At 41.5% G+C, this 17,745-nt stretch overlaps 1 protein-coding gene across 1 annotated transcript in view; it reads right to left on the reverse strand.

Annotated features, from left to right (window-relative positions):
* The window catches only part of wdfy3 (WD repeat and FYVE domain containing 3), a 146,041-nt gene that overhangs the window by 8,023 nt on the left and 120,273 nt on the right, over nucleotides 1-17,745 (reverse strand). Inside the window, exons 49-66 of the mRNA XM_057831026.1 lie at nucleotides 16,832-16,912; nucleotides 16,683-16,737; nucleotides 16,475-16,594; nucleotides 16,280-16,397; nucleotides 16,114-16,220; nucleotides 13,604-13,757; nucleotides 9,960-10,051; nucleotides 8,537-8,749; nucleotides 8,316-8,457; nucleotides 8,090-8,244; nucleotides 4,877-5,035; nucleotides 4,635-4,814; nucleotides 4,376-4,558; nucleotides 2,930-3,023; nucleotides 2,716-2,847; nucleotides 2,236-2,475; nucleotides 954-1,065; nucleotides 663-860 (exon numbers count right to left, since the gene is read on the reverse strand). Coding sequence (XP_057687009.1) covers nucleotides 663-860; nucleotides 954-1,065; nucleotides 2,236-2,475; nucleotides 2,716-2,847; nucleotides 2,930-3,023; nucleotides 4,376-4,558; nucleotides 4,635-4,814; nucleotides 4,877-5,035; nucleotides 8,090-8,244; nucleotides 8,316-8,457; nucleotides 8,537-8,749; nucleotides 9,960-10,051; nucleotides 13,604-13,757; nucleotides 16,114-16,220; nucleotides 16,280-16,397; nucleotides 16,475-16,594; nucleotides 16,683-16,737; nucleotides 16,832-16,912 — 2,535 coding nt within the window. The remainder of the gene's footprint in view (nucleotides 1-662; nucleotides 861-953; nucleotides 1,066-2,235; nucleotides 2,476-2,715; nucleotides 2,848-2,929; nucleotides 3,024-4,375; nucleotides 4,559-4,634; nucleotides 4,815-4,876; nucleotides 5,036-8,089; nucleotides 8,245-8,315; nucleotides 8,458-8,536; nucleotides 8,750-9,959; nucleotides 10,052-13,603; nucleotides 13,758-16,113; nucleotides 16,221-16,279; nucleotides 16,398-16,474; nucleotides 16,595-16,682; nucleotides 16,738-16,831; nucleotides 16,913-17,745) is intronic.

Genomic DNA, 17,745 nt, shown 5'->3' on the forward strand with positions numbered 1-17,745 from the left:
ACATTAGAAAACTAAAAGGTCCAATGAGCTTCGGTTAAATACCCACTTTTCACAACACTCAAACATACGTATTGCACACGAATATCCAACAGCGCTCTGCAAAGCGACAGCTAAACAGCAACCGCAAACAACATTGTGGCTACAACACAAACTATTTGAAGTTCTCCACTGTCTAAATCTGCAGCTAAATTTTCCTCGTGGGCACTATTATAAACTATCATAATCATCTTCGTTTGTGACCTCAAATTGAATTTTAGAAAATTTCGCAGTTTTTGTAAAGAAAAAAATTGCTAATTCGTTTTTGCGCCACATTAACGCCTCCTCTGTCAACAGTTAACTTTTCCGTTCCAATAGCGCCTTATCCAACGTGACCTAGTAGCAGGCAAGGTGTCAAACAAAAACCTTTTTTTTTTCCAACATATATATTTAATCCTCAAAGATAAATACGCAATTTTTTCAATAGGTATTATTGATTGATTTATTTTTAACGAAAACAAAAAAAACCCTACCCAACATCAGGGGGTGCTGCAGCACCCTCAGCAAACCACTTCCCACGCCACCGGAAATGACCTAAACTTATAATAAAGTCATGTTTCCAAGCAGAGGAGGGAGCGCCTAAAGCATGAAAATTTTGAATGGAGTGTGTTTGCAGTTGGACTTACTTCTGACAAAACAGTTGTCCACAATTCCGGCAGTGGTGGCGTCTCTCGGTGAGGGAGAATCGGACGGCGCAACCCGAACAGCTGTCCACCACCTCGTCCTTCACCCAGTGGTCGGCGGCCGAGCGTCCGGGTTGGTCACTCACAGACCAGCTGAAGACACGTCCCCGTCCGTCGCCCACCAATATCTTGCTGTGGTCTCTGGCAGGGCACCAAAGACAAAGGTTAGCGTCGTATTCCTCGCTAGTAAGACAATTCAGTGCACTACAACGGCGAGATAAAATGGGGTCTCACTTGGAGATGGCGAGGGCAGTGATCTCAGCGGGGTGCGCGTTGTCCTTGCGGTCGAACGCCGTGTGCATGGTGAGTTTACTGCGGAATACCAGCTGTCGCTCCCACCGGTAGCCTGCTGACACACGTTAGCGGTAAGCAAGCGCACCCTTTCACATTAAATGGGTGCGTTACACGATTTGGAGAGATGCCGTTCTGTGACATTTGAGCTAAAAACAAGGTTTCCGAAGTGACGAAACTAAATGACAAGCTAACTTAGACTGGTGTTGAAGGGGTTGCACAATCTTAAAATGTTGCACACCCCATAGACTTCATAATGTATTGACGGCTCAGATCGGTCATTAACTGTGCCTTGCATTCAAGTAGGGGGCCGCCCACATAAAGAGGAGCTATTCACAATCACGCACATAGCGATCTAAGGCCGGATTTAGTGTGAAAAAAGTATGAAAGCTGTACCGCATACAGACAGGAAAGATTGTCTAAGGAGGGATTTGTTTGAGGATTCAAGATAATTATTATATTTTTTGTACCATGCATGCATTTTAAAACATTGTGAAAAAAATCAATGGGCGGAACTAGATGCTACTGCATTGGCATCATAGTTCGCAATATTTATGTAAAATAAATGCTAACTGCACTTTTTTTTTTTTTTTTTGCTCTTAACCAAGAATCGAGACCGTTTTACGTCCATATCTATGAAGATTTCGGAGATTTAAGATTTATTCACAAGAATTTTCACTGGAAAAGCTCTGTTTACATCAGGCGGCCGCTAGCTACATTCACTAACAGACTAACATTGCACTTAGACATATTTACGTAAAATAAACCATAACTGCAGGATTTTTTTTTTTTTTTTGCTTTTAACCAAGAATCGAGACTGTTTTACGTCCATATCTATAAAGAATTTGGGAATTTAAGAATTTAATCACAAGAATTTTCAATGAAAAAAGCTCTTTGTCTGTGATTCCACTCGGTCAGCTTTGACGGCCTCACCAAAAATGCAGGCCCCCTATTTATCAGCCCCGTGTCCCCTCAATACATTATGAAGTCTATTCACACCCATTTAATTTTTTTGTTTTTAAAAAGGAAATAAACAGATATTATTATTTCTGTAGTCTTTGATAAGGCATTGAAGACTACAGAAATTTGATTTAAATCAAATTTTACCGTGAAACATGAAGTTGATGCATAATTTACTTTTGTGGTCCACAAAAAATCATGTGGCGGGCCGGATCTGGCCCTCGGTGCCTTGAGTTGGACACCTGTTATCTATGACGACACCCACCTGCCCTGAGCTGGTTGAAGGCGCGTGCCTCCATGGCGGGTGGGTGCAGCAGCTGAGTTGTGGTGTTGCTGAGGCCATGTGGGTGCGCGTGATGGGGGTGCGCAACCTTATGTTGACCCTCCGAGTAGTTGACAAACACAAAGCCGTCCTTCTCGTCGATGCTCAGACTATCCGACCAGCGGTGGGAGTCGTCCGAGCCGCTGTCCATCGACCAAGAGGCACCGGCTCGTGACGATGGACCTACGGGGGAGAAATTTGACAGTTGTACTTTAGTGTCAAAGCTTTGTCATCTATATTGTGCACACCCTTGGAGGGGTATTAAGGATCATTCTTGTACTAACAGTACAACTTTTTTTTCTTGTACTAATACTATGACTTTCATAACATATTCTTATTTTTTTTCTTTCTTTGTTTGCCCCAACTACTCTGTCGTGTAGAATAGTAGCGAAATGCAAAAAAGAGCTTTATGGCAGGTGTCACCTCTGGGTCTGTGCACACCGCTGCCTGGCTGACTAGACGAACTGCGCGGCGCTTTGGGCTCCTGATTCAGACCATTTCCCGCTACTCCTCCTTCTTCTCCATCTGATTCACTGCTGTCCTCATCACCACCCTCTGGAGGTCCAGAGAGAAAATTGCACTATTCAGGATTTGAACGCTTCCATTTTTCTTTTTAACATAATTATTTTTGACTCACCGAGTTTATCATCTCCGCAGCAGTCGGGAACGTCGGGCTCCACAGGTTCAGGAGCAGGGGTTTCAGGGACTTGTAGGAACTCCATTCTCCAAAACTACAAAAACAACATAGAGCTCAATCTGCCTTCTTCATCATGATTCTTACCAGTGTCATGAACAGTAAGGGAAGATCAATCGCACATTAGCTTCTTAATCCAACACTATTATTTGTAATTAATCGTTATTAATCTATCAATTAACCATTTAGAGGGCAAGTGACTACTTTTGGTAATCTAAAAAAACAATGCCATTAAGATCTGATATCCCCCTTTGGGTCATGTAAGCCACAATTAGACTTGGGCATTAAATGCAGCAAATAATCGCAGTCGTAATAGATTGGAGTGCTCGCTCCGTCAATGGCAACTAGAGGTTAGATTTTGTGCCCGAACCCAAACCGACCCGCCACATTTTAAGCATTCACGTTCGGGTCAGTTCGGGTCGGGCCGCCATGCCGGACCAATAAATTATTTAAAAAAAAAAAAAAAAATTGGAGAGCAGGGTCTCTGTATTGCGCTTCTGCTTGTGCATGTGCACGAACGCCGTGGCGCCGGCCGCTTTTTATTCTTGTCCTCCCGCTATACGTTTGCGCACGGCCGAGGCGCCGCCCTCATTTTCATTTCCTTGTCAGAGAGGCGCGTCCATGTGAGAACAATATCCCACACACTCAGAAATATGTTTAACAAACTTTCCCAGCATTATTTCGTTGTGTGAATGCTTTGATAATTCTCAAAAAAATATGTAGATTATTTAAACATTAAGAAAACTTGCGTTTTTTTCTGCCAACTCGAAGAAATGAAAATAAATTGCTGCTGCTGCGTTTTTTCCGCGTCACTCAAAAAAAAAAAAAAAAAAAAAAAAAAAAAAAAAAAAAATGGAGAGCAGGCTCTCTGTATTGCGCTTTTGCTTGTGCGTGTGCACGAACGCCGTGGCGCCGGCCGCTTTTTATTCTTGTCCTCCCGCTGTACGTTTGCGCACGGCCGAGGCGCCGCCCTCATTTTCATTTCCTTGTCAGAGAGGCGCGTCCATGTGAGAACAATATCCCACACACTCAGAAATATGTTTAACAAACTTTCCCAGCGTTATTTCGTTGTGAGAATGCTTTGATAATTCTCAAAAAAATATGTAGATTATTTAAACATTAAGAAAACTTGCGTTTTTTTCTGCCAACTCGAAGAAATGAAAATAAATTGCTGCTGCTGCGTTTTTTCCGCGTCACTCAAAAAAAAAAAAAAAAAAAAAATCGGGTTTTTCGGGCTCGGGCCTGCAAATCTAGTTAAGTGATCGAGCTCGGGCCGGGTCGGGCCTCAATACCAGCGGGCCGTGTCGGGTCGGGCTGGATTTTTTAGGCCCGAACTAGGCTCTAATGGCAACCAATGAGTCCCTTATAAAGAGGGGTTAATATCTTTACCCTGACAACACCGTCCGAATGTCCCGTGACGATGACGTTATGCGTGTCCCACTCATTCATTTCGGACACGCAGCAGCACGCGATGTTCTGGCTACGTCCGGTGAAAGTGTTGGCGCTGGCAATGGGGCTGCCGTTGATACTCCACACGTGGATGTGCGTGCCCGCGCACGACACGATATCGCCCTAAGCGGACACACACAGAGCTAATAAGCAAGGCAATAATCCTGCAAAAACAAACAGTTTTGACCTCTGCACCCACCGTGAGTTCATTGATGCAGAGCGCAGAAACGGGAGCACGGTGCCCTCGTAGCTGCGTGACGAAGGAAAGCTTGTTGAGGTCCCACACGATGCAGGTTCTGTCCCTGGAGCCGCTCACCACAATGTGGTAGGCGGATGACGCCGTCAGACAAGTGACAGCGTCCGTGTGACCCAGCAGCGCCTGCAAATGCGCACGAGAGGCGTAGAATGGTGCCACTACAGATTAAAGCTCACAAGTTTTACCTGCTTTAGAGTGAGTGTTTTAGCCCGCTCTTTGGACGTTCCTGTCTCCCATACGCAGATGGTCGTACTGGTACCGCCCGTGATAATCAGTTTAGGGTTTGGGCAGATGGCGCACAAAATCTGACCCCACTCAGACAAACACTCATACACGACCAATGCCTGGGAACAAAAACATTTGTAATGTTCAGAAAAACTGAAGTATGATGATTTTTCCATCTGAACAGACAAAAAGAGAAAGAAGGAACTGAAGAAATCATGAAACCAAAACATCACTGAATATATTCTACCTAGATAGAGGTAACGTTTCAAACTGTACGACTATCTTATCGAGGGGACACCATGTGGGAAGGGGTTAGGATAGGAAGAGAGACGATAGGTCAGATTAGGGTGTAACAGGGCAGGGTAAGTGCACAAGCAGTGTTAGTGATATATAAAAGGAAACCCAATATTAACTTATTGGCTGCCATTGACAGTGCTCGATATCCAATCCATTTTGAGTGGAAGGATGAGCAGCGATCATTCGAAGGATCGCTGAGGGGAGATTATTTTTTTAATAACATCTACAAAGCCTATGCAGATGACACAAAACTCTACATTTCAGTGTCCCCGTATGATTATAGTCCCTTAGTTTCTGTGAGTAAATGCATTCATCAAATCAATGAATGGATGTGCCAGAATTTTCTCCAGCTAAATGTGGCGAAGCTCGCTCTCGCACCTTGGCACAATGTCACTTACAGCTACAAATCAAGTCAGAAATCTTGGCGTAATTATTGACTCAGACCTCAAATTTGACAGCCATCTAAAGTTTGTCACTAAATCTGCTTATTACCAACTAAATATAGCCAGAATTAAGGGGCTTCTGTCTAGACAAGAAAAGGAAAAACTTCCAATGCAATGCAAATGAATCCATGCATTCATTTTTAGTAGATTGCAACTGTATAATTACGGGACTTCATTAAAAATCAGTCAGGAAACTGCAGCCAGAGTCCTTACAAATCCAATGAAACTGGACCATACTACACCGGTTACAAAGTCGTTACACTGGCTTCCAGTAAATCAAAGGATAGACTATGAAATACTACTGCTCGTCTCTAAAACACATAGTGGCGTTGGACCAAAATACGTGCTTGATTTGTTTGACCACTATGAAGCACCTAGACCCCTAAGGTCGTCTGGAACTTGTCTGTTGTATGTTCCAAGAACAAGAACCAAGCAGGGTGAGGCAGCATTCAGTCACATCTGGAACAAGTTACCTGAAAGTCTGAAGTGTGTTCAAACTGTTAGCTCCTCCAAATCAGGGCTAAAAATGCTTTTATTTACGACAGCATATACATTATTGTCTATACTGTATATCAGTGTTGTTTTCATCAACAATGACTACAACGAAAATATTTCGTCCACTACATTTTTTTTTCATGACGATGACAAGACGAGAATGAGCTAAAAACGTGTTTTGGGAGACTAAAGCATAACTAGACTAACGGCAGTTTCCGTCTGACGAGACGAGACGAAAATGCGCGAGTTTTCGTCACATGTTCACAATGTGTGACATTTTTTGTGTAGTTAGCCCACATCGTAACAGTGTCTGGTTGTGTCACTAATGTGACGTGCTGCTGCTCTCCATTTTCCAGGCTTGCACACACACACACACACATTGTAAGATTTGTTTTCTTATCTTGGCCAGAGAGAATTTGCAATCTTGCTTTAGCCTTTGAAGGTCTGTGTTGAGTGATCATCACACACTAAATGTAACCTGTAGTGTTAGCATTAGGTCAATGCTAATCGCGAGCATCCTCTTAATTGACTTTTTTTTTTTTTTTTTTTTTTTTTTACATACAGCTCAAGGCGTCCAGGTTGGTATAATTACTTGAAAATAATGTACTGATTTCCTTCTGAGTGTGTATTATCACAAAGTTGGCGTTGTCCTTGTAGACGCTACAATATGTGCTTGACTGTCGACTGTTTTTTAAATAATTTTATTTCCTGTTTCAATTGTCTTCGTTTTTAACTTTCGTTTTGATTGAATGTTATTTTTACGAATCATTTTACAGGTAGTCCCCAGGTTACGAACGAGTTCCATTCCTAAGCTGGCACCGTGACCGAATTTCCAACCAGGTCGGAATTAACCCTTTAAATACCCCTATATCTAAACATGTATTATACGTCATCGTACTGTCCTCGCCAAGACATTGGAGCTAAGTCCTAGCTGGACAGCGAGCTAAGCTCCGAAATGACGATGTCAGACGCCCGTATGGTTTGCTGACTTTATTTGGCTGCTAACAACATTAACACCAACTTGCACAATTAAGCTAAAATAAAAATGAAATTAAATCAGTTTCATCTTCAATCACAGCAATCCAAATTTGCGTTTATAACTAGCTGCTGATACGGCAATAACAATCCACACAAACAATTAGCATATATCAGTTAGCGTCCGCACATCATCAAAAACAATCACATCAATTCGACCACAATTAAAAACGCACAATAAACAGTATAAAAGGTGTCATATACACGCTTTGCCTCTGTGGATGCTTCACAAGCAACAAATGTTTGCGCAGCCTTGCAGCTGTAAACTATTCCCTCTCTCTCTCACTCGTCTGTCGCCCATTTCTTCATGAGCATAAATGCGTTCTTTCTTGCACGTGCACGTGTGTTCTTTTTCGTGTGTACGTGCGCTCTTACAAGCGTGCGGAAGTACTACCTGCTGTGCACTTGCTTTGCCAAAATAAAAGTAAGTATCACATAACAAAAATGAACATTATAATTTTATTTTATTTTTTTAATCAACTGGAGACAAAATGGCGGACAAGACTCCAGCATCATAAAGTCAAAATCACGTAACTCGGGCACGTCGTTACCCGGGGACTACTGTGGATCTTAATGTGATGTAAACCACTTTGAATTGCCTTGTGTTGAATTGTGCTATACAAATAAATTTGCCTTGCGCTGCTTTGATCGCTGCGGGCCCTCCCAGTCATTCTACACTCACTGAAACTATCAAAGTTTAAAACAAATCACCTGTGAGCATTAATGAATCAACATCTCTCTCACTCTGTAATCACGAATGCTAACAGCTTTAAACCAGTATGTGTCTAGTTATACCTAATCATGCAAACTCTGATTGTTGCTTACTCAAGATAGGCCTCGCCTGGGGCATTTACATTGACCTATGCCCCCTAAAGTCTGGTTCTTTGGAGAACCGCCACTGACCTTATCAGACTCATAATTGGCCAGGCGGCAGCTAAGGTCGGCGTAGCCCCATGCGAACGTCTTGTTCCACGTAGGTGGAGTTAGCACTTTGTTCTGCTCTACAGCCAGGATGCCTTTGTCAGTGCACACGATCTGACCCACTGGCTCCTTCAGTTCTGTGATAAACACAAAAAATGATATTATAAACGGTTGTGTTATTTTATGATTAGTTTTTGAGTGTGTGTACCTTTGACAGGGGCTAGCGAGGGTCTGAGGTTGTCCAAGTGATAAAAGAAGATCTTGTCACCGGTGGAGCTCGGCGGAACATTAGCCACATCACCGTTAGCTTTGCTGCGCACCCGTTTAGGCGGGTGAGGCTTCTTAAACAACTGCACAGCATTTGTGATGTTAGCATTAGGCCTAGCAACAGTTTCGCGCGATAGCGGAATTAGCTGTTTGCATTAGCACCTGTTTGGGGATCTGCCCAAAGTTGTTGATGAATCCTATGGTGGCAGTCTCCTTGAGGGGGTCGTTGATGTTATAAATGTCCACTTGGCCCTCGTAGAAGAGATGGTGGAAAACGTTGACAGCTTCCACGGCGGGAGGACCTTGTTGCTTGTAGCCAAAGATCAAATCGATCCACTCGTGGAGGTGCGCGGACACATAATCGCACTCCAGCGCCTGGATAAAAAGGCATAATTATGACTGAGGGACAACTGAACGGCTGCATTTTTTATGGTAGCTTTGCATGTAATGCAAAAGAAACCGTCTATGTTATTCCTTTTTTATAGGGGGCTTTGCGTTGCAAAGGCCAAAATAATCAATTTTTCAATAGTGTTTCTTCAGCATGCCACACAGCTCAAACAGTATGGCCCATTGACACCGTTCGAATAGTGAAATTAATGGAATTTTTGTGTCATGTAGGGAATCTTTCGAATAACCCCCAAAAAAATGACCATTCGCGCCAAAACGGAGGTTTTTTGAAAAAAAAAAAACGTTTTTTTCAAAATGTATCTAGTCCTACAATTTTTATCCAATTCGCATAAGTCATACATCAAACATTTCAGAAAGGTAAAGGGCATAAAAGTTGTATACAGATTACAGAATTTGCCAAAAACCTATGGTCCCCCCCAAAACAAAGTTTGCCAAAAACTTTCCCATTTGTTTCTAATGGACAGTTTGGACACCATTTCCATGTACAATGTTCCATTCATTTCTAATGGTCAAAATTTCCTCTTCATTTTCAATGGGAGAAAAACTTGGTTATGATTTTTTATCAAAAACTTATCATTACAGCCCAATGACTAGGGATGGGAATTGATAAGATTTTTACGATTCCATTAACGATATTGCTTAACGATTCGATTCTTTATCGATTCTCTTATTGATTCTAATTTGGACTAATGGACTGTATGTGGTTCTGGGTTCAATGTTTTATGGTTCATTCGCCTCGGGGTGTCGGTTAGAACACAAGGAGCGGAGAGTGGACTTGGTCTTTGGCAGTTTTAACCCAACTTGGAAACAGACACAACTATATACAGGCAATGGCACTTGATATGATCTGCTGGTTGGAATCTATAAGTCTAGAGAATCGTTAGATAAACTGCCAAACGATTCCATGGAATTGAATCAATCTCAATCTCGATTCCCATCCTTACCAATGACATTTAAATGACGCATATGTAAGTCGATGCATTTGACGGACCCCGAAATGTTCCCAAATCAATAGGAAGTGACCTGATATCAACAGGAAGCCCCTGAAATCAGCAGGACGTGAACCCAAGGGGTCAACCTGTGAAAGCAAAGCTACCATCGCAATTTCTCCAGAAATTGCATTTTCTGGTTTGAGGGTGGTACTAAGCTTTAGGGAAAATAAATGATGAAGCCGCACCTCTCTGTGCACCCGGATGAATTCCCGCGGGTCACCCTTGGCCCACGGAGGAAGGATGACGTCGCCAAGTTTAGTGCCATTCTGCTTAGCGCCTATTAGCATCAAAGACATCTTCATTAGCTTCAATGACCGTTACATCAAAGATATACTGGTCCTTCTAAAAAAATTACCATGTTGGGATAAAGTTCATTATTACCTGTAATGTACTGATAAACATTAGACTTTCATATATTTTAGATTCATTACACACCATTGAAGTACTTCAAGCCTTTTATTGTTTTAATATTGATGATTTTGGCAAAAAATGTCAAGAAAAAACAAAAATCCCTATCTCAAAAAATTAGCATATCATGAAAAGGTACTCTAAAGAAGCTACTAACCTAATAATCAGAATCATCGAATTAACTAAAACCCCTGCGAAAGATGACTGAGGGTTTTAAAAACTCCCAGCCCGCTTCATTACTCAAAACCAGGGGCGGACTGGTAATCTGTGGGTTCTGGAGGATCACAGAACGGCCGGTGCCCTGGACGGCCGGCGGCCGCCATTCATTATACATCACTATTTTTATCCCCTCTATCCTCTGATTATCTACAGTTCACGTCCAATCCGACAGGTGGCAGCAATGCGCCTGGCTGTTGACTGCCAATCTGATAGACTAGGAACGAAGAAAGCACAGAGTAGCCTTCATTGGATCCTTCCTTGTGGAAGCAAAATAGCGACGAGCGTTAATGCACAATATGGATGGTGGTGGCAAAAAACAGAAAAGAGCAGGATGGCGCGGAGAAGGTTAGGGAGAAAAAAATTAAACTGGAGAGTGAAGCATTAAAATGTCATAAGTCGACAAATATTTTCGCAAGCAGCAGTCTGGCTGCAACGGGCACGTCGGATAACAACAGCCCAGCTCCCGGCAATGGTGAGAGGGAGCGGCAGCCGCTCTGACGTGCAGCCGGTGCAGGGAGAGAGAAAAGAGGAGGGAAGTAAGCTGGTGGAAGTTCCCCAGACAAGCGCAGGGCAAGTAAATTGGGATGAAGAGGGTTACTTGCTCGGTATACTGGCAATTGTTATCCACCAGGTAGCTACATTTTAAATGAAATAAATGACAATTAAAGGGTTAGTGCCAGCTAATCGATGTACCCGTTTGCAATCGTGTCAAGTTACAGTATGCTAGTCCTACTATCCCACTCTTAAGAAAAAATATTTTAGCCGTAAAACAATGTATGCACACGCAGCATAGCAATATTAATTCAGAAGAAATATAACAAAATATTAATAAAATGAATAGTTTTACTTTAAAGTTTAGGTAGTTAAACTGATATGATATACAATATATTTTTAATCATTTATATATCATTTTGTTGTCTGGTTAATACTTTCCAATGAAGGTTATGTATACAGGATTTGTCTTGAAATGTTTATTGTATTTTTATTGAAATTGATTATTTGTATGGCAGGGGTCTCCAAACCGGTCCTCAATGGCCGCTGTGGGGCCTGGTTTTTGTTTCAACCGATCGAGTACCGACAGTTTAACCAATGACGGTTCTGCTAAAACAAGCAGTACCTGACTGCAATCAACTGATTACACTTGTAAGACACCAGATCGGTGCAGAGGTGTTGTCTTGTTTTGTTAGAATGAAATAGAATGAAATCCTGTGCCCGCCGCAGCCCTATGTGGAATAGTTTGGAGACCACTGAATTATGGCATAAACAATGAAGTCATTTTATAGACAGAGATATATAGAGATATATTATAATCAATTGGATACCTAAAACTTGCTTTGAAAAATAAATTCTTTAATTTGTTTATTCAGGTTGATCATAGAGCTAGTACAGAAAATGAATCCAACTCCAGTTCAGACTTACAGTACTTTGAGCGCCCCAAGTCAGACAGTCACAGTCTAGACACATTTTCTTAATTTTTCTCTGAAAGTGCACGAAATTGATGCATTTTACAATAAAATGTAAAAAAAAAAGAAAAAAAATTCTCCCCGGGGGGACATGCTCCCGGACCCCCCTAGGGGTTCTGTGTTTCCTTTCGTAAAGCGATTCTTGTGGGCTGGGCTGAGTCAAAGTCCAGGGCTGCTTTTTAGTCCCAGTCCGCCCCTGCTCAAAACCGCAATCATGGGCAAGACTGCCGACCTGACTACTGTCCAGAGGGCCATCATTGACATCCTCAAGCAAGAGGCTAAGACACAGAAAGAAATTTCTGAGCGAATAGGCTGTTCCCAGAGAGCTGTATCAAGGCACCTCAGTGGGAAGTCTGTGGGAAGGAAAAGTGTGCCAGGAAACACTGCACAACCAGAAGAGGTGACCGCACCGTGAGAAAGATTGTGGAGAAGGGCCGATTCCAGACCTTGGGGGACCTGCAGAAACAGTGGACTGAGTCTGGAGTAGAAACATACAGAGCCACCGTGCACAGGCGTGTGCTGGAGATGGGCTACAGGTGCCGCATTCCCCAGGTCAAGCCACTTTTGATCCTGAAACAGCGGTAGAAGCGCCTGATCTGGGCTACAGAGAAGCAGCACTGGACTGTTGCTCAGTGGTCCAAAGTACTTTTTTCAGATGAAAGCAAATTTTGCACGACATTCGGAAATCTAGGCGCCAAAGTTTGGAAGAAGACTGGGGAGAAGGAAATGCCAAAATGCCTGAAGTCCAGTGTCAAGTACCCACAGTCAGTGATGGTCTGGGGTGCCATTTCAGCTTCTGGTGTTGGTGTACTGTGTTTTATCAAGGGCAGGGTCAATGCAGCTAGCAGGATATTTTGGAGCACTTCATGCTTCCATCTGCTGAAAAGATTTATGGAGATGAAGATTTCATTTTTCAGCACGACCTGACACCTGCTAACAATGCCAAAACCACTGGTAAATGGTCTAATGACCATGGCATTACTGTCCTCAAATAGCCTACCAACTCTCCTGACCTTAACCCCATAGAGAATCTGTGTGATATTGTGAAAAGGAAGTTGAGAGACACCAGATCTAACACTGTGGATCAGCTTAAGGCTGCTATCGAAGCATCCTGGGCCTCCATAACACCGCAGCTGTGCCACAGGCTGATTGCCTCCATGCCACGCCGCATTGAAGCAGTCATTTCTCCAAAACCAACCAAGTATTGAGTGCATAGCTGATATAATTCATTGAAGGCTGACTTTTTTTTGTAATAAAAACACTTTTTTTGTATTGGTCGGATGAAATATGCAAATTTTTTGAGATTTTTTTGAGACTTTTTTGCCGAAATCATCAATACTAAACAAGAGGCTTGAACTACTTCAGTTGTGTGTAATGAATCTAAAATATATGAAAGTCTAATGTTTATCAGTACATTACAGAAAATAATGAACTTTATCACAATATGCTAATTTTTTTAGAAGGACTAGTATTTATTCGCGAAATTGGTGTCAGTTGATCTGATATGCAAAGCAAAATCTTAAAAACATTGGATGTTTTGCCAAGACAACTAAAGCTGTACGTCACTGTAATTGCTTCAAAATGTCACATTATATAAACTCAAAGAACTAAAATTATCACTGTCCTATCAGAAGTAGAAAAGTTGTATCAGATAATTGCCTGTATGTTAGCATTAAAGATGCATCCATTTGCGACAATGCTCTTATATGTTGTTGTGCAGCACAATCGACCCTACTCACCCAGGTCAAAGTTGTTGGAGTTGAGGAGGAATTCCGGCAAGTAGAAAAATTCAGGTATGAGCTCCTTAACATCTGCCATGTTGTGCTTGGCGGCAGACAGCCAGGCTTCGCGCACGCTGTGGAACATCCTGTCTGCCAGGTCAAAATGGCCACCCTGGATGTGGAAACGTCAAAAAAATGTTTTAGTTTTATAATTGAACAAACAAATAGAGGCAAATAACAAACCAAAACAGATACCATTCACAAAAATTCACACCATATAGATCAGGGGTCCCCAAACTACGGCCCGCGGGCCGGATACGGCCCGCAGCCACATTTGGTCCGGCCCCCTGAACAAAACAACCAAAAAAAATTGTTAAAAAAAAAAAAATTTTTTTTTTTTTTTTTTTTTTTTTCCCCCAATAGAGTTATTTATGTCCTGGCTTTTTTCTGTGAAGAACTGAGCAATGGTTATTTGGTTATTATCTATTTAATTAATACAGTATATTATATATATAGTATATATATATAATATATATATATAATAATATATATATAATATATATATAATATATAATATATATATATGTATATGTATAGTATATTATATTATATTACATGATATTATATTATATTATATTATATTCAGGGGTGCACATAAGTGGTCCGCACATGCGTACTGGACGTAGACAAACGCGCTGGCCCTCAACGGCTTCCATACGCTTTTGCGTACCGATGGCTGACCACTCTATTGGCGGCGGACACGAGAAAATAACTTCTCAAAATGTCGATGAGGCAGGCCACACTGAGTAATTACTTCCGTGTTCCCCCACCCCCGTCAAAAGACAGACAGACGACAGAGACGTCACCGGAGCTACCGAAAAGTGGCTACAGGAGGTACCATGGCTAGAAGCGAATGATGCTCGCACGGAAATGTGGTACAAAATGTGCCGTGAGAATCCCAATGTCGCCGATTAGAGCAACGCATTTTATGTAGGGTCAAAGAATTTCAGCCATCCAAACTTTGAAAAGCACGAAAAAAACAGAGAGCATGTGGCAATTAAGCAAACTATCGATGTCAAACAGGACCCCACTCGCCCTATGGACATGTGGCGGAGTAGGGCGGAATAAAGGTAATGAACAGCGACATGCACTGACAAACGTGTTTTTGCTCGCATTTTACAAAGCTAAACATGCACGTTCAATGAGGTCTCATGAGGAGGACATCCCACTTTTAAAAAGGCTTGGAGTTAATGTGGGAGCCGCATAATGCCCTTTATTTTGAATTGGTGCTTTTATGTTTATTTCTTTACATTTCACTTCAAAGTAATGGCAATTTTGTTGTGCCAGTTGATGTTAATCAAGCATTAACTGTTAATATAATTAATCAAAGTTAATTGGCTCTAAGTAAAGCTTGTCATAAATTTATCGCATCAGGTGGGTCGGCTCTCAAGCTCAATGAGGACCAAGTCACATCTCCAGGTCCTCCTCTGAGAACCTGGGCAAAAAAATTATGTGCACCCCTGATTATATTATATTATATTATATTATATTATATTATATTATATTATATTATATTATATTATATTATATTATATTATATTATATTATATTATATTATATTATATTAAGGGCTGTCAAAGTTATCGCGTTAACGGGCGGTAATTAATTTTTTTCATTAATCACGTTAAAATATTTGACGCAATTAACGCATATGCCCCGCTCAAACAGATTAAAATGACAGCAGTGTCATGTCCACTTGTTACTTGTGTTTTTTGTCTCCCTCTGCTGGCGCTTGGGTGCGACTGATTTTATGCACCATGAGCATTGTGTAATTCTTGACATCAACAATGGTGAGCTACTAGTTAATTTTTTTGATTGAAAATTTTACCAATTTTATTAAAACGAAAACATTAAGAGGGGTTTTAACATAAAATTTCTATAATTTGTACTAAAATCTATCTTTTAAGAACTACAAGTCTTTCTATCCAGGGATTGCTTTGACAGAATATTAATGTTAATGCCATCTTGTTGATTTATTGTTATAATAAACAAATACAGTACTTATGTACAGTATGTTGAATGTATATATCCGTCTTGTGTCTTATCTTTCCATTCCAACAATAATTTACAGAAAAATAAGGCATATTTTAGAGATGTTTGAATTGCGATTAATTACGATTAATTTTTAAGCTGTGATTAACTCGCTTAAAAATTTTAATCGTTTGACAGCCCTAATTATATTATATTATATTATACTATATTATATTATATCATTTTTATTTTATTTACTTTGGTTCCGTGAAGAATCCAGAAAGGGCTATTTGATTGTGGCTTTCTGAAAAACAATACATTTTTACATTTAGGCACTCCTGCAATCGTCACACTTTTTCTGTTACAAACTGACCCCGGCCCCTCATCAGAGAAGAGAAGGGTTATGTGGCCCTCACAGGAAAAAGTTTGGGGACCCCTGATATAGATCATCAGTTTTACATGATTAGTTTTGATTCAAATCTGTACAATTTCCTAACCTGTAGTCTGAGGAAAATCTGTGTGAAAGGCTCCATGCGCACCAGGTAGGAGGCCACGATCATGGCGGACGAGTAGTGTGTGCCGTAGTGGTAGGCGGGAGTTTCGCCTGAATGACATAGTCATAAATTTGTCATACAATTCCTAGTCAGCCTACCCAGTCATTACCATTTGGGTCCTCCCAGTCCTTGTAGCGTTTCTTGTACTGCGTCAACCTGTCGTCCGTCTGTGCCCCCATGGGTTTGGCGAGATTGCGGAAAGTCTTGGGGTTGTTCAGGTCCAGCTCCTTTAAAAAGGAAAGACAAAACTTGAATTGGCATCACAGGTATCTAGACAGGGCAGATTCCCACACATGGGACCCACCTCTGAGTCAAAGTCGGCGAGGATCCAGGGGAAAACGGGGTACTGCATCAGGTCGTTGTAGGAGCGTCCCGCCAATGTGTTGAGATGCATTAAGTACTGGAAATTGCTGATCTCCCCTCGCTGGAAAATAAAAAGCAATTTAACGTCAGAAAATGATCAGCTCTGACAATGAGGGTCCAACATGAAACATGATATGGCTGCTTTTTACCTCCCAACGCTGAGTCACAGACTTCTCACCAACTAATGTGCTGAGGAGGCCGGACCTGACGACATCATGACAGAGATGCATATTCACGATTGCGTTTTTCTTATTCTCATTCGACAACGTTCTTAGCACAGGTAATGATAAACACGCACCCTTGTTCCACGCTGGTGTTCGGCCTCTGTCCCGATACCGACTCGGAGCTATCAGCCAGTGACGGCACCACCGCCAGGAACCTACAATAATGGCTTGTTTATTGGTTGCCATTGAAAGCTATGGACCTCCAATCCATTTGAACAGTTCAAATGGACTGAACGGCCATCGCCATCAATGTTAGTATATGGGTATAATACATAGTCCACTCGGGGCGTTTAGCAATGTTCCCTCTAATTTTTCACATGTCTGAGCAGACACACAAGCTCCCTGAGAACACGGAGGACCACTGTGAGCAACATCTGATGTGGCCTGTGATGTGACTGTGGCCACACACCAGTATCACACCATTAAAAGAATTAAAATACAGCAGCAATTGGCATTAGTTTATTTTTAATGTCATTGATTTGGCCCACATAAATTGAAAAAGACACAAATATACTTGTTCATGAGATGTATAATGGCCTGATTAAGGTCCAGTTGTGGCATGGGCGTGTTAATAAATAAAACAACGAACAGCCCCAATGGGAGTACAGTATATCAAACTCCCACATTAAAAATGTTCAGACAAGAAGGACACTCAAGATTCATAATCTCTGTGTCTGAGCAGCTATTCTGCAAAAACACATCTCCTTAAAACTAGTTAAATTCCCTTGTTTTCAGTGTAAATCTTATTGAAATAAGTAAAATTATCTGCCAATACTTGCGCATATGGGCAGGGCACATATGCACAACACTGTGAGTTACATTGAGTTACTTTGCAAAAATTGTACAAATATTTTTTGTTGGTCTATTTAACTTAATTATATCAGTTCTAAAATTGGATATTAATGAATACTGTAGCGCTTAGACTGGCAGCGGAATTCTGCTTCAGTAAATCAGGAGTTCAGCTAACCTTTCACCACCAATGGCAGCG

The sequence above is a fragment of the Corythoichthys intestinalis genome, chromosome 3 (genome assembly GCF_030265065.1).
Source record: "Corythoichthys intestinalis isolate RoL2023-P3 chromosome 3, ASM3026506v1, whole genome shotgun sequence".
NCBI classification, from domain to species: domain Eukaryota; kingdom Metazoa; phylum Chordata; class Actinopteri; order Syngnathiformes; family Syngnathidae; genus Corythoichthys; species Corythoichthys intestinalis.